Source organism: Cupressus sempervirens, chromosome 1 (genome assembly GCF_028749045.1).
Source record: "Cupressus sempervirens isolate cs-2001-9-10 chromosome 1, ASM2874904v1, whole genome shotgun sequence".
Lineage (NCBI taxonomy): Eukaryota > Viridiplantae > Streptophyta > Pinopsida > Cupressales > Cupressaceae > Cupressus > Cupressus sempervirens.
The window spans coordinates 799,245,401-799,259,912 of NC_143118.1; the positions used below are offsets into that span (position 1 = coordinate 799,245,401).

A 14,512-nucleotide genomic window follows, 5' to 3' on the forward strand; every position below is an offset into this window, starting at 1 on the left:
TCAGTACAAGTGGAATGACAAATGAAAGAAGCATTCCCATAATTAATGGTATTAATGTTTTGTTGGGAAGTGCGTTACCTTTCATGAAGACAAAAATGAGAGACCGTAGAGATTTGCAAAATCCTCCAACGTGGTTGATCCCTTCTTGAAAAGTAATAACATTTTTAACAGGTGTGGAATGAATACAAACTTACATCTCCTTCAAATCTTTCGTAAACATTATCTTTAATTTGAGCGGAAAAGAGGTGCATCTAGAATGGAAGAACATGCAAAATTCTCTTAGAACAATCAACAAACACTACCAAGACCATGTCCCCTGTGTTAGAGACGCACTGCCATCTCAAGGAGTAAGTACATTTCGTGGGTACTAGGGGACCTGCTTACAAAGGTAACACATATTACAATCCATACATTTTCAATTTGTTATTTTTATGGTTATATTAATAACTATGTTATTCCTATTTTGGATAACGGTAAAGAATTAGTTTGTTAATATTGAATATATACAAAATGGAAGTTTCATTCTCATTATAATAAGAAGTAATGATTAATATATTGTTTTAGATTACAATAGATTCATGAAGTAGATAATTAAAATATTGTTTTTAATCATATTTACTTATAGATTTAAATAACAATGGAGTTAAAGATAATACAAATGAATATAATCATTAAGTATTATGTTATTTTATTTCTATTATTGAAAATATCTTATGAAGAATCATCTATTAGCTCGCTCTTATTTTTCTATATATATACCATAAGAGCTATGTGCCTTGATCTTTTCTTCCGAGAATGTTATTGTAGGAAGGAGATTTAAGTACCCTCTGTGCAACCTCTGGAAACTCTCTTCTATTTATCATAATCTGGTGCAATCTATTCCCACATTTTATGTCCGATGAAATATATGAAGCGCATTCTCCACTTAAATCACAGAATGTTTCCAGAACAAACAATGCCTTCACGATACCTGAAATGCTCTCTAAGGCAAATCTGCACTAGTGCAAGATGAAATAATTCACTGTAATGGCCAAAACCATTACAATTTAGTAGTCAATTCAAATGAATCTAAAGACTTCAAGAAATGCTTGTCCGTTTGGAAATGACAAATCAAAGTTTGGCTACGTAATATGAAATATACCATTGTCAACATTCTAAATGCACGTGGAGAATCTATATTAAAAAATTGATTGATATAATTCCTTCCTAGTAAAATAAATATAGATTGACAACTATCATTTTATATTGGTTGAGAACATACAAAATCAATGTTAGATGTAAGCTTGAAGTAATTTATTGACATTAGTTTAAGAGTTACAAGCAACTATTACAATATTTAACTAATTGATGATTAATCTAGGAAGATTATCATTAATTAAATGGAAATTTCTATTGTTCAATTGATTGGCAATTTGGAAAGTGATGTGACTAACTTGTAAGGCAAAGAAGAAAATTTGAACATACATTGTTCTTGGGAACAGCCTATCATTACAATCTGCAAGATTTAAAGAAGATAATTAATACTTTGTACCAAGTTAATTATTGGCAATCTTCCTATGATAAGGTTCTAGTACAAGAGTTTGAGGATGTCAAGTTAAATTTCTTCATTAGTACTAATGGTAACATGACAATGATTCCTTACTAAGATTAATACTTAAAAAGAAGTTATAGATAGAGGTTGATATCATTAGACTTGATATTGATTGAAAACCATATAAAAATTATGTGGGAATTTTACATTGTGAGGAGATGAATAATTACCTAATGTTTCATTCCCATATGGACCTTCATTGGAGAAATTAGTTCCATGGATGCTCATGTGCAGATAAGTATTCTTATCTTTTACATCTATCTACTCATTATAGTCTCTCTCTTATTTGTATTTCTATATGTACTATATGAACTATTTATCCTTGATCTTTTCCCTTGTATTTGAAGATGATCTTGTAGGAAAAGAAGGTTGGTACCTTACACTTGCTATCAAATATTGTGCAGATTCAATCTTATGACAATAGCTCCAAAGAAGTTGTGATCTAGAATTCTTTAGTCATTTGATGATCAGGCTAGATAAAGTAAGGCTCTTAAAAGGGAATAATCTTGATGATGATTAAGAGGGAGTCTAACACTTCTTCAAAGGCAATATAAGAGTTCAGAAGGTTGATATTCAGAGGGAGTCTAAAAATACATGGTGTGACTGCATGATTTTAAAATGGGCTTACCTATGTATACATCATGAGGAAGTAACAACTTGTCACTAGAAGTCGGAAGATTAATATCAGATTCAGAGGGAGTTCGACAAACATCCTTAGGCGAAGAGAGCTCTAAGGGAGTAACTAGAGGACCTAACTTCCTAGGATCATTGTTCAGAGGGAGAATTTTGAGGTACAATCCTTTGTAAATGATATCTTCTCTATGAGGAGAAGTTCTAAGTGAAATTCCCTGTAATGCATTCTTTTGTGTGAGAGAGAATTGAGGTGAATGTCGTTGTACCACCCTCTGACTTGGTTCATGGCGGTTACTATCACATATGATATGCAATGAAAGGTGACGACTTTTCATGTGTATAAGGTCACTATTGCAAGGTGACGACCTTATCAATAGTTTGACCTATCTCCTAGATACGCTACATTAACTTGTAGCACCTAAATGTGCTGAATGTCTAGGAGCAAGTGTTATCATTGTTCTTTGGGCCGGATTTTTCCGAACACCATGATAACCAACTCATCATGTTTCTTTGGGCCGGATTTTTCCGGACACCATGATAACCAACTCATCATGGTTCTTTGGGCCGGATTTTGCCGGACACCACGATGACCAACTTGTTATGGTTCTTTGGGCCGGATCTTGCCGGACACCATGACATAGTTACTATTATAGACAACACTTAAGGTGGTGTTTAAGCTTATATTAAAGTTATGGAAATTGCTCCAATTGTGTATTATGAAAGGTGAGAAATGTAGCCTCATAGTGAATAAAATATCATACTGAGATGATATCTCTTCACATACTTGAGAGCATAATGTGCTCTACAAATCCTCCTTAGCTAAGAGGGAGTGTTAAAGTTGTAGCTTCAGTCGGATTGATTCGATCTGATATACATTATTGTTATTGGTAAATCATCATTTCTTATATATACTTATGCATGTTAAATAATATATATTATTGTATATAATACACACACACACACACATATAATATAGTATATAATATATATTATATATATATTGTTATACTTTATTATTTATGTTAATATAATATTATTAAGTGATGATTACACCATAAAGACATGTCTCCTCCCATATTTATAAGCCTTCATTTGCATTTGGAACACAATCAATACAATGGCATTATTAGTACATTTGCAGCGATCCTAGAAACTAACACTATAATGATATGTATTAAGTTATTAACTTGTCAACTGATCCATGGTTCAGTTATAAGGTGGAGTGATTGCTGTCCTGATGATCTAGGTTTGAACCCAAAACATGGAGAGTGGGAACTGTGACTAGGAGATGGAGTAGTCATAATGAGGGACAATCTTTTAAAGTCTAAAGATGATATTCGTGAAGAATGTAACAGAAGCATTTGGAAATTCAAGTTCTTATATCTTGAAAATATAATGAAGAATTATGTCTATGCCTGAACAAGAAACTGTATAAATGTATTCTCATTCCTTTAATAAGATGATATGTGCTAGTGTTTGAGCTATTTTGCTTATGCCTATGCGTAAACATTAGTTTCACAGTTCACCAATTCACAATGCTTAAGTAGCGCAACAACGTCATTGTCGTGCATTTTTACCTTAAAATCATACATGGAAGTTTCTGTAATTGGCATCTGATGAGTAGCTTATGATTTTAGTGTGCCCCCTGATTTTTCGAATTTAGAAATTTCCCACAGCATAGTAAAGATGAGATTTTGAGGCAAATCAATTACCCTTGACAATGTGTATGATATTGATAAGGACTTAAATAACTGAATTTGTTTTACATTTTTGTCTGTTCGGATGGAAAACATGCTAAAATCAATTCAGATGTAAAGTGGAGCTATCCCAAAATATATAAATTGAGCCTTGCATGTCTTCCTTATGTTATTCAAATTCCTACTTGACTGATGGATAAACATCATGAATGTTAGTACAATTTTAGGCAGTTGTTGTAAGATTGAACACAAGATGCAAGCAGATGTACAGTGCTTTCCAGTGTTCTCAATCTTATATATATATATATTTTAATTTATTTTTTGTCTACGGGACTTTTTTTTTTTTGTCTGCAGGACATTTTTTTTTTCCTACGGGACCTGTTACTAATTTAGTATTTATCTCCTGCATCATTTTTTATTTTTTCCTTCAAATTGGCAGGGTTCAATGCAGCAGTTGCTGGTTGCTTCTTTGCTATAGAAACAGTTTTGAGGCCGCTTCGTGCAGAAAATTCACCTCCTTTTACAACTGCTATGATAATTTTGGCATCTGTTTTATCATCAACAGTGTCTAATGTTATGATTGGTGGAAGGTCAGCATTTACGGTGCCTACATACGAGCTTAAATCTGCTGCAGGTATTTCCTCTTTTTCTTGAGTAACAATTGCATTCATTGTATATTGAAAAGTTATATTGTGTATTCCTTGAGATTGTGCTTTTGGTTATCGTCATTATAGGCCATTTTGATCAACTGCTTTTATTTTTAGTTGAACTTTTGAAATCCACATCTGATGTTTTTGAAGACTATTGTTAGGAATGCCTATGACAGGTGATGTCTTAATTGATGCACAAATATTCTTTTGAACATTGTAGTGTGGTATGATAAGAACATTGTGGTGTGGTATGATAAAACCTATCCATAAGCAACATGTTTTTGTTCACATGTCAGCATTTTCATTAACTTATCTGAAAGTAATTATTAAAAAATTGGCATGAACAGCTTTCATCAAGCTGGATTTCCTTAACATTACAATTAACTGCATTCCAATATCACTTCCAACAATTCATTGATCTTGATTCTTAAATTACATCTAAGAATTGATTGAAATTGCCAATCACATAATAATTAGCATAACCACAGACCAATTCTGTCTGGCAAATACACGAAATTGCATCTTAAAAGTTAGTAAGCTTATCTTTCTAAGCCACTTGCAGGCAAAACATGTAAGCTTATCTTTTGAACATTGTAGTGTAGTATGATGAAACATATCCATAAGCAACATGTTTTTGTTCACATGTCAGCATTTTCATTAAGTTATCTGAAAGTAATTATTAAAAAATTGGCATGAACTGCTTTCATCAAGCTGGATTTCCTTAACATAATTTTCAAGGTTGATCTCTCATATTTTCTCACATTTTTGTTCGCTCTGTAATGAATATACAATTAACTGCATTCCAATATCACTTCCAACAATTCATTGCTCTTGATTCTTAAATTACATCTAACAATTGATTGAAATTGCCAATCACATAATAACTAGCATTTTCCTAATAGGTGGGGTGACAACTGCTAGGGCTTTACCCTATTTCTCTACACTCTCTTCCTCTTCCTTAGCATCACTGTCATTTTCATTTTCCATACCCCCTCGAAGACCTTGTGTTAGCATGGAATGTTCTTTTTCTTTGTTTCTTTTAGTCTTTTTAGTTAGGTGTTAGTTTTCTTTGTGTCGAGTCTACATTTTTTTTGTTTTTTGCATCTTTTTGCTTCTTTTTTTAATAGAGTCTTTGAGTCAAGGAATCACTGTGTTTTGTCAGGGTTGTTCCCAACATGTGGTCCACCCAACTAGTCTCAATATTTGGAAGGGGTGTTTTTTCATCAAAGCGTTTGGATTACTTTGTTTCTTGTATGAACTAAATACAAATGTCACTCATAGGTAGAGAGGACTTTGAGCCTTAAAAGTGGATTCTAGATTGATCGCTCTCAACAGTTTTTCAAATTTAAAGAATTTCATCTAGGTTTCTTTCAACCCAAGTGGACAGTGGCTAAGGGATAGTCCAAAACTTTTTGATTTGAACAAAGGATTTCCCCTAGGGCTTATCAAAATCACTTGTTGGCATGTCAGTTTTCCAAAGTTCATTAAAAGAGGAATGCATGAGTCATCATATAGGAAAAGGTATATAAGAAAGGAACACCAACACCTTGACCATACAGTCAAATCATTTTCAAGAGAATATATATTTTTGAAGAAAAACTGGTGTTATTGTTGGTCATTTTGTTCCCATTCAGCCCATCATTGATAACCGATCAGAGAGATCTTCAATGGGTTGGATTCTTTGATATGGGTTAACACACTTTTTGGTCGGGTTAACATTTCGTGTTAACTCAGGTCCTTCATATGCCGAGCTAGTCGACCAATTTTGTCTGGCAAATACACGGAAAATGCATCTTAAAAGTTAGTAAGCTTATCTTTCTAAGCCACTATTCAAAATGTGTAAGGTGTTTACAAATTCTCATTTAGGAAAATTTCAACCAAGAATGAAGTACTCAAAATGTTTAAGGTGTTTACAGAGATTGCAGAAGGTTTTGAAGTTTTATCTGGACACCTTGGGTTGTTCTAAAACAGAACTGGAGGATATACTTGAGAAAAATGAGAAAAGCAGGTCCAATCTTGCCTGTGAATAAACTCCCAGTTGCAGCAGGGTGGTGCTTGTGGAACTGCCTACTGGAGCAGATGGGGGTTAGGCAGGTGCCATCGTGGTTGCTGATTTCCATGACAGTTGTGCATGTGTTATAGAATTGCCATGTTGTGTTTACCCATGGCTGTAGCTGTTGCATGTGTGATGATGTTTGTGTAACTGCCATGGCAGGTTTGCCCATGACGATGGCTGTTTTGTTTGTGTAATGGTGCTTGCAGAACTGCCAAAGCAATTTTACCCATAGGTGGCATTTTTGTTTTGCCTGCAAGTGACAGTTCGTCTAAAATGGTGATTCTGCTTTCAGATGGAAATTTCACCCTTTTACTGTGAGTTTTTCCTATATAAACGAAAATACAAGATAATGGTAAATAGGCAAAGAGACACTGATAAATTTACCTCCCTTAATTTATAACAGTATCACTTAATCTGCATCTATTATAATGCTTGACAACTTTGTATAGCCTGCCTAAGCAATGAGTAAAATATCAATTTCACACAGTAAAATGATTAATCATCATCACATAATCAATACTCCTATATACATTAATATATTTATCAAATATTGAAAAATATGCCCTTACACAAAATGTTTGTTTCCCAACAGTTAAATATATCAAAGAGAATAATGATGAAACGAGAGTTTGAATTAACCGTGCATGTTTGTATCCCAGTAAGAACTCTTTAATGTAGAGAGATGATTAATTAATGCCGATAGGCATTCTGCAATGACAGAAAAGGTAGAGTGGTATGGTGTGAGTGTGTCAATGTTAACTTTTATCTTTCTAGATTGAATTTGACAACCATCTACATGAGATCTATTAGATTTCTACAATCCATATTAATGCTTTTTGATTTCTGGATTAGATTGTGTATAGTTTTTTTACATCAACGTTTTGGATCATACTATGTGATCCATCATCAGGATACTACATCTACATGTCAAAATTCTAAATTTTATTATAAACAAAATATACTGTTACAATAATTAATAAACACCACATTAAATAATTGTTCAAATTATAATCTTTGAAGATATAAATCATTAATGTTTTTAGAAATTGAAATCAAAAGTTAAAGTTTTTGCAAAAAAAAAATGGAGATAAAAGAAATATAAATAGTTTTGGGTGTAGTAAATTAAATTTTAATCATTTTGTAGTGGATATCTATTGGTATTTCTTTAGATAGATTTGTTTAAGATATCTATACTAGTCTATAATGTAAACTAGTTTATCATATCTAACTAGTTGCAGTTATTTTATGACAAAATTAATATTTTTGGGATCGGTATGTGCTCAAGGTATCCAGAAATTGGTATGTGCCAAAGGTATCCCTTTGATTGCTAGTAAACATATTAAAGTGATTTTGATCATGGCATTTAATGCTTTTCAATCTTGCAATATATATAAGAAAAGATAATTGCTGCACATTCTATAGCAATCAATTGATCTCAGCCTTGATTTAAGTCATTTTCGATTTCCTTGAAGATTTATTCCTTGTGGTTTACGTTTGGGAGGCCTAATCTGATACAGAAAACACTTACGGGTATCTATTAAGGTCATTAGATTGATCATTTTGTTTTTTCAGTTTCAGGCTATTACTAGTGTTTGGAGCATTAAGCAGCCATTCAATGCAGCTGGTTTACTGGAAGATGGTAACAGTTGGCGTGACGACATCCACCTCCCCTACTGAATGTCTAGAGCACTTTAGTTCCACTTCATCCACAACCTTACCATGAAAACTGTAGAAACCCAACTCTTAATTAATGCAAGCCTCATTCCTATCTGTGACTGCTGTAATAATTGATTCAATGATAAATTGTTGCAGAGTTGCAGATGTAGAAAAATTAAAAATAGCCAAACAACATTGATTGTAAATGCAGATTGATAATAGATCCTCAACTAAAAAATGCTGAATTCATAACGTTATAACAGGTGCTCAGTTTTTACATTAACAGCAGTAAATACATCAAACAAATGAGTGTCCAAATTTTTCATCTCTAAGGTCTGTGATCAGACAAATTGCTAATGGCAACTTCTAATATGAGACTATATGTTGGTGGCTGCGATCTGGATGTTTGATTACACTACCTATCAGGCCTGAGATAACTAACTTCTGAAGCAATCACAGGCTGATGATGGCTCGATTTGGCGCCTTGAAGTGGTACCCCTATGTCCTTCCTGCGCCTTCCCAGACGCATCTGCAACAGGTGAAAAATCTGGATGTTTGATTCTGCTACCTATTGCCATGCCTGAGATAATGTGCTTCCGAAGCTGTAACGGGCTGATTGTTGGCTTGATTGGCGCCTTGAGGTGGTACCCTTATCTCCTTCCTGCACCTTACCAGTCGTGTGTGCTACAGGTGTGACTGTGTGTTGGTTTCAGAATATTCACTTACATTGAATTGCTAATTATCCTTCAATTAATCTCAACCCTTCTCATTCAATGATTGTGCCTTGTACTTTAAATCCATAACCGTACAGGGCTATGATATTGCAGTAGAGAGTCTATAGGTAGGAGTTTCATCCCACCTGAAAATGCTTCTGAGATTGGTCTCCCAGAGAGCAGTTGTGCTCAGCAGTGGCTCCCCAAATTCGTTGTGATTAAAATGAAATTCCAACACCTCTTAAATAGCTGTTTAGAAGTTCTCCAAGCTGGCTAAGGGTCGGCTCACAAAACAGGTCAGCCAAACAAAGTAAATACTATAATAGTTCTGGCCATTGGGAAATGTTATACTCCTAAAAGCTAAAATAGAAAATATTTATTACTTTATTTAATTTCCTTATGAAAATATTCAATATTTTTATTATTCATATTTAAGTGTTTAAAGATATTTTATTATTCATATTCTATATTGTGACATTCTTTATGAGAGGACTTTATGTTGGTGTTTTAAAATGATTTATTTACTTAAGTGTAGCATCTATTATCCAGCTATGTTCATTGATCTGACTAATTAAAATCTAGTTTGGGACATGTTTTAATTTTTTTAACTAAATTACATTTAGTCTGCAGAGTTTTCTTGTATCTGATATATATTCATCCAGCAATGTTTGATGGTCTGACTGTTCAAAATCTAGTTTGGAGCATGTTTCAAATAATGTTATTCTAATTTATTTTGCAGAGCTTCCTTTGTATCTTATATTGGGAATGATTTGTGGAGTGGTAAGTGTGGTCTTCTCTCGTCTAGTGTCATGGTTCTTAAAGTTATTTGAATTCTTTAAGGAGCGATTAGGGATACCTGCAGTTATCCATCCTGCTTTAGGGGGCTTGGGAGCTGGATTAATAGCATTAAGGTATCCTGGGATATTATATTGGGGCTTCACAAATGTTGATGAAATATTGCATACTGGCAAGAATGCAACAGCACCTGGAATATGGCTGCTAACTCAGTTAGTTGCTGCAAAAGTAGTGGCCACAGCCCTTTGCAAGGGATCTGGACTCGTAGGAGGTTTATATGCCCCAAGTTTGATGATTGGTGCTGCAGTTGGCGCCGTGTTTGGTGGCTCAGCAGCTGAGCTAATTAATGCAGCCATTCCAGGCAATGGAGCCGTTGCACATCCACAAGCTTATGCTCTGGTAATCTGCTCCTCTTTTGCCATATTCTTAGCAGTGAATTTTGTTCATCTTTACTAAAATTTATCTAAATATCAATGCACAAAAGTATCTATTCAGTTTGTTTTATAGAATGATACTGAACAAACTCATGATCTTGGGTTTTTTGAATTTTACCACTGTAAAATTGATTTATTTATTTGTTTGTCTATTTCTCTTACAGGTTGGCATGGCAGCAACTTTAGCATCTGTTTGTTCAGTTCCTCTTACATCAGTACTCCTTTTGTTTGAACTGACTAAAGATTATCGGATTTTGCTTCCATTAATGGTATGCTTTAGAGGTTGCTCATAGTATTTTGAGTTCGATTTATACTTTAATAATATTTACATCTGAAAAAAGTTTTTTGATGATCATATTGATAGAATCAAGGAGTTTCTATTGAGTACAATGTGTTTCAAGAACAAGTTAAGCATATATTAATCAGGATATGTACTTTATGTACATGACATGGAAGCAAAAAAACTTATGAAATCTTGTAGTGAATGTAGAGTTATGATGTCTTTATTAAGGAGCTCAGCATGTTCATAAAGCACCCAAGTGATAGCTGAATTACAAGGCGCAGTTCCCAACACCTTTGATGAAAAAACACTTCTTTAGGAGGGAGTGTTTATCAGTCTGTAGTCATTGCCTAAAACTATTGACCCTGCAATTTTTGCATGAATTCACGATCAATGAAATTGTCAGCTAAGGTCATTATATACATGTAATTCCAGTTGCAACATAAATAGCACCAATGAGTTCTACCCAGTACAATCTATACAATAGAGAATGATAGGATGTTACCTGCACCTTAAAGAGGAAAAACCTTGACGTTGTGTGTATTGAGATAGGGGTGGAAGAGATTAAACAAGTTCCTGTCACTACTTGAAGGGTTAATGCCTATATAGGGACATATACACACGACTTGGTAAGCATAGAGACCCTCTAGCAATTTTTTCATATTTGAGAATCACAATGTAATATGTGTCTTCCACATGGACAAGTGTACTTATTTATTTTTGTTGTGCTTTGCTGTTTTTTCCTACACACAAAGTTAAGATTTCAGGGTTCAGCTGTATATATTATGAAGCAAAAATTATGAAATTTGGAATCGTTATAATACTCTAGTTTTTACTTCATATGATGTTTTCGGTAAATTGTGCCTATTTAGATTCAACAAGCACAAATTGTATTCTGTAGTAAATTAATTTTTCGTAGACCTTTGAAAGGTCTATAAGTTTTCATGCATCTAACCAGAAAGAAGAGTGTTGTTAGAAGGAAATTGTTAGAAAGAAGACCGTTGTTAGAAGGAAATTGTTGGGATTTTATCTAGAAACCAAGGAAATTAATTCATCGTTTGCATTTGATGGCAGAATTTTTAGAATTAGGAAAGAAAAGAATTCAAAAAAGCTCCGTTACCAGATTCATACAAGCAGCCCCCACATCCGATGTGGATGTGCTCGGATGCACATTTGGAGAGCTTCTGGGCCCCATAAGCAATTTTTCACTTATAAACATATTTTAAAGTGTTATAAAATATTTTTTTAGATAAAACCCTAAAATGGCCCTTTATGAGGATCTTACAAGACTCACTACAGCTTATGATGATGATGACATCCCTACAAATGGTGCATCTAGTGTGAGTAGGGATTAAACAAGAGGAATTTTTAAAATGATACATTACTCTTCAATTCGCTGGTTCGACTCAAGCTATATGGATGCTCGATGGATAGACTCAAAGTGTAATGGTTGTCTGTAACCTCAAAAATGCATTGAAACTTGGTACTTATGCTCTAAATCATAGCACATGATGTTGAATCAGATTTTGCTGTTAATGTTTTGATTCCAGTGACAAACACCCGTAAAATAAGGTGCCACAGTGAAAAATAACTTTCATCTCCTGTTTCCAATTGGGTGATATCTGTGTTATATAGGTTATCTGGGATTGTGAGAACATGAATTTGTAAAAGAGCGTAACATTATGCAAAAAAGATGTGATGCCTTTGTTTCTTCTTGTTATCTATCATCCTATATTTATTTTATATGGAGGATTACTGTACTAGATTGGCTTTATCAAATCTGTTTTGATTGGAAGGTTTTATTTGGTGTCTAATTTAGATTCATAAGATGATGGAAAACTAATTTCCTACTATTTGTGGACTATGTTATGCTTTAACAAAAGCTATAGTAAGACCTGAAAACACCCATTTATTTGCTCTTTGTTGACTCTAAGCCCATTAACTCAATGTAATTATCACATCTTTCTACTTAAGGAATGAATGCCATGCTTTACTCAGGGCGCTGTTGGGTTAGCGATTTGGGTGGCATCTGTAGCAAGTCAATCAAAGGACACTGAGTCTAAAGACAAACAAGGGTCTGTTCATGCTTATTCACCTTTGACAGATAATAGAGTTCAACATGATGTCCAGGACCTTTTGAGGAAAATGGCCAATGGGAAGGAAGTGGAATTATGTGTTGTAGAGAATGGAACCGGACTTGACATGATACCCGAAGACGATCTCCTACATGAGTTGAAGGTATGGTTTCAGGTTTTAAAAATTATCTTTAAATATTGGGTGTTAGCCATTTTATAAGTTTCCATTCTTTATACAGTAATATACCCATGCTATCATATGTTTTGTATTATATTGTGTAACTATGTGTTAAACCATGTGTGTCTTATGCATGGTTGGGCAAAGTTTTGTTTATATATTTTTTTGGCCAGATGGATTAATTGCATATCGTCCCTCGTCAATATTCCAGTTCCATCTGGAGAAGATTTGGTAAGCACACTGACTCAACATTTTTGCAGGTTGCCCAAGCAATGTCAAAGAGTTATATAAAGGTGTCTGCAAATCATTCGGTAAAAGATGCAATACAATTAATGCTAGAATATCAGCAAAATTGTGTACTTGTAGTTGATGATGAAGATTTACTAGAGGGCATTATGACACTTGGAGATCTGCAGAGAGAGGTGCAAAGCACTGCTGATGATACTGTAAATGGTGATATGACAACTATAGATGTAAGTTTGTTTTCTTATTGGGTGATGGATTTTTTATACAAAATTTTAACCTTACTTGGTAATATTGAAAACTGGGTAGTCGATGGTTATAGAATGAATTTTTCAATTGGTTGTATGTATAATAGCAGCAAAAATTGTTCTTGGGAATAAATCAGCCAACCAAAAGAAAAATTGTATATTAGAAAACACAATAAAAGGAGAAAGAACTGCACTTAAAAATATTTAATGGCATTTAAATTGTAGAGAAACAAGATAGCAAATAAAACTGAATTTTCCCCATAAAGTTATGAATATAGACATTGTTTGTTAATATTCATGGTGCCTATTACATTGCATTGCATAATGCTGTAATGCCCCCATTTAAGATAATCGTAAATTTTGTCCTAAAAACAATAGCAATAACAAAATGTATTTGCAAGAGTATTTTCTTATTAAATTACATATTAGTAATTGCATCAAGGAAATTAATTATTTGGTATTAAAACAATGGCAATGTAAGATTCTCATTTACAAACACACTTTTTAGACTACAGCCTTATTAAAAGCTTGAAGGAAGAAGCATCGTAGGATGCCGAGAGACTATCCAACCCAGTTAAGCCCAAGAACATCAAACAACCAACAAACTCAATGCCCTCATGTAAATGTAATGTTCCCTTTTTGAAATAGGATTTAATAATAAATTATAGTAATATAATTAAAAAATAAAAGAATAAAAATAAAATTTAAATGAAAATATAGAAGAAGAAAATTAAAATATAGCATAATTAAAAAATTAAATATTAATTAAAAATTTGAGAGAATAGAATAAAATATAACATAATTAAAATTTAGCTAAGTTAATAAATGCATAAAAGGCATGAAATGAGAAGTTGTGACTGCCTCAAACACGAGATATAAAAGAGAAGAGATCTTCATTTGCTAGGAGGAGAGAGGGGAAGGAAGAGAAAAGGGAATGTGTAAATCAAGAAAGAATTTATAGAAGAGAGAAAACGGAATGGGAAGAAAATAAGGCAGTGGCTTCTTCAAAAGGCAAAAGTTATGAAGGGCTGTGACTCTTCAAAAGGGTGGCAATTATGGAAGGTTGTGATTCTTTCAAAGGGTATAAATGATGAAGGGTTGTGACTCTTCCGAAAGGGTGGTTATCGTGAAAGGTTGTGACTATTGCAAAGGAAAGACATGATGAATGTTAAGTTTTTGAACCAGAATACATGAAATGAAATATTCAGAAAAACAGCAGTACAAACAAGACAAGATGACCCAAAAAGCTAATTTGGAAAAACC

General features: G+C 33.6%; 1 protein-coding gene across 1 annotated transcript in view; it reads left to right on the plus strand.

The window, feature by feature from the left end:
- CLC-F (chloride channel F) overlaps positions 1-14,512 on the plus strand; it is a 57,929-nt gene that overhangs the window by 34,607 nt on the left and 8,810 nt on the right. Inside the window, exons 3-7 of the mRNA XM_089790231.1 lie at positions 4,361-4,555; positions 9,736-10,190; positions 10,390-10,494; positions 12,504-12,743; positions 13,019-13,231. Of these exons, the coding sequence (XP_089646357.1) occupies positions 4,361-4,555; positions 9,736-10,190; positions 10,390-10,494; positions 12,504-12,743; positions 13,019-13,231 (1,208 nt within the window). The remainder of the gene's footprint in view (positions 1-4,360; positions 4,556-9,735; positions 10,191-10,389; positions 10,495-12,503; positions 12,744-13,018; positions 13,232-14,512) is intronic.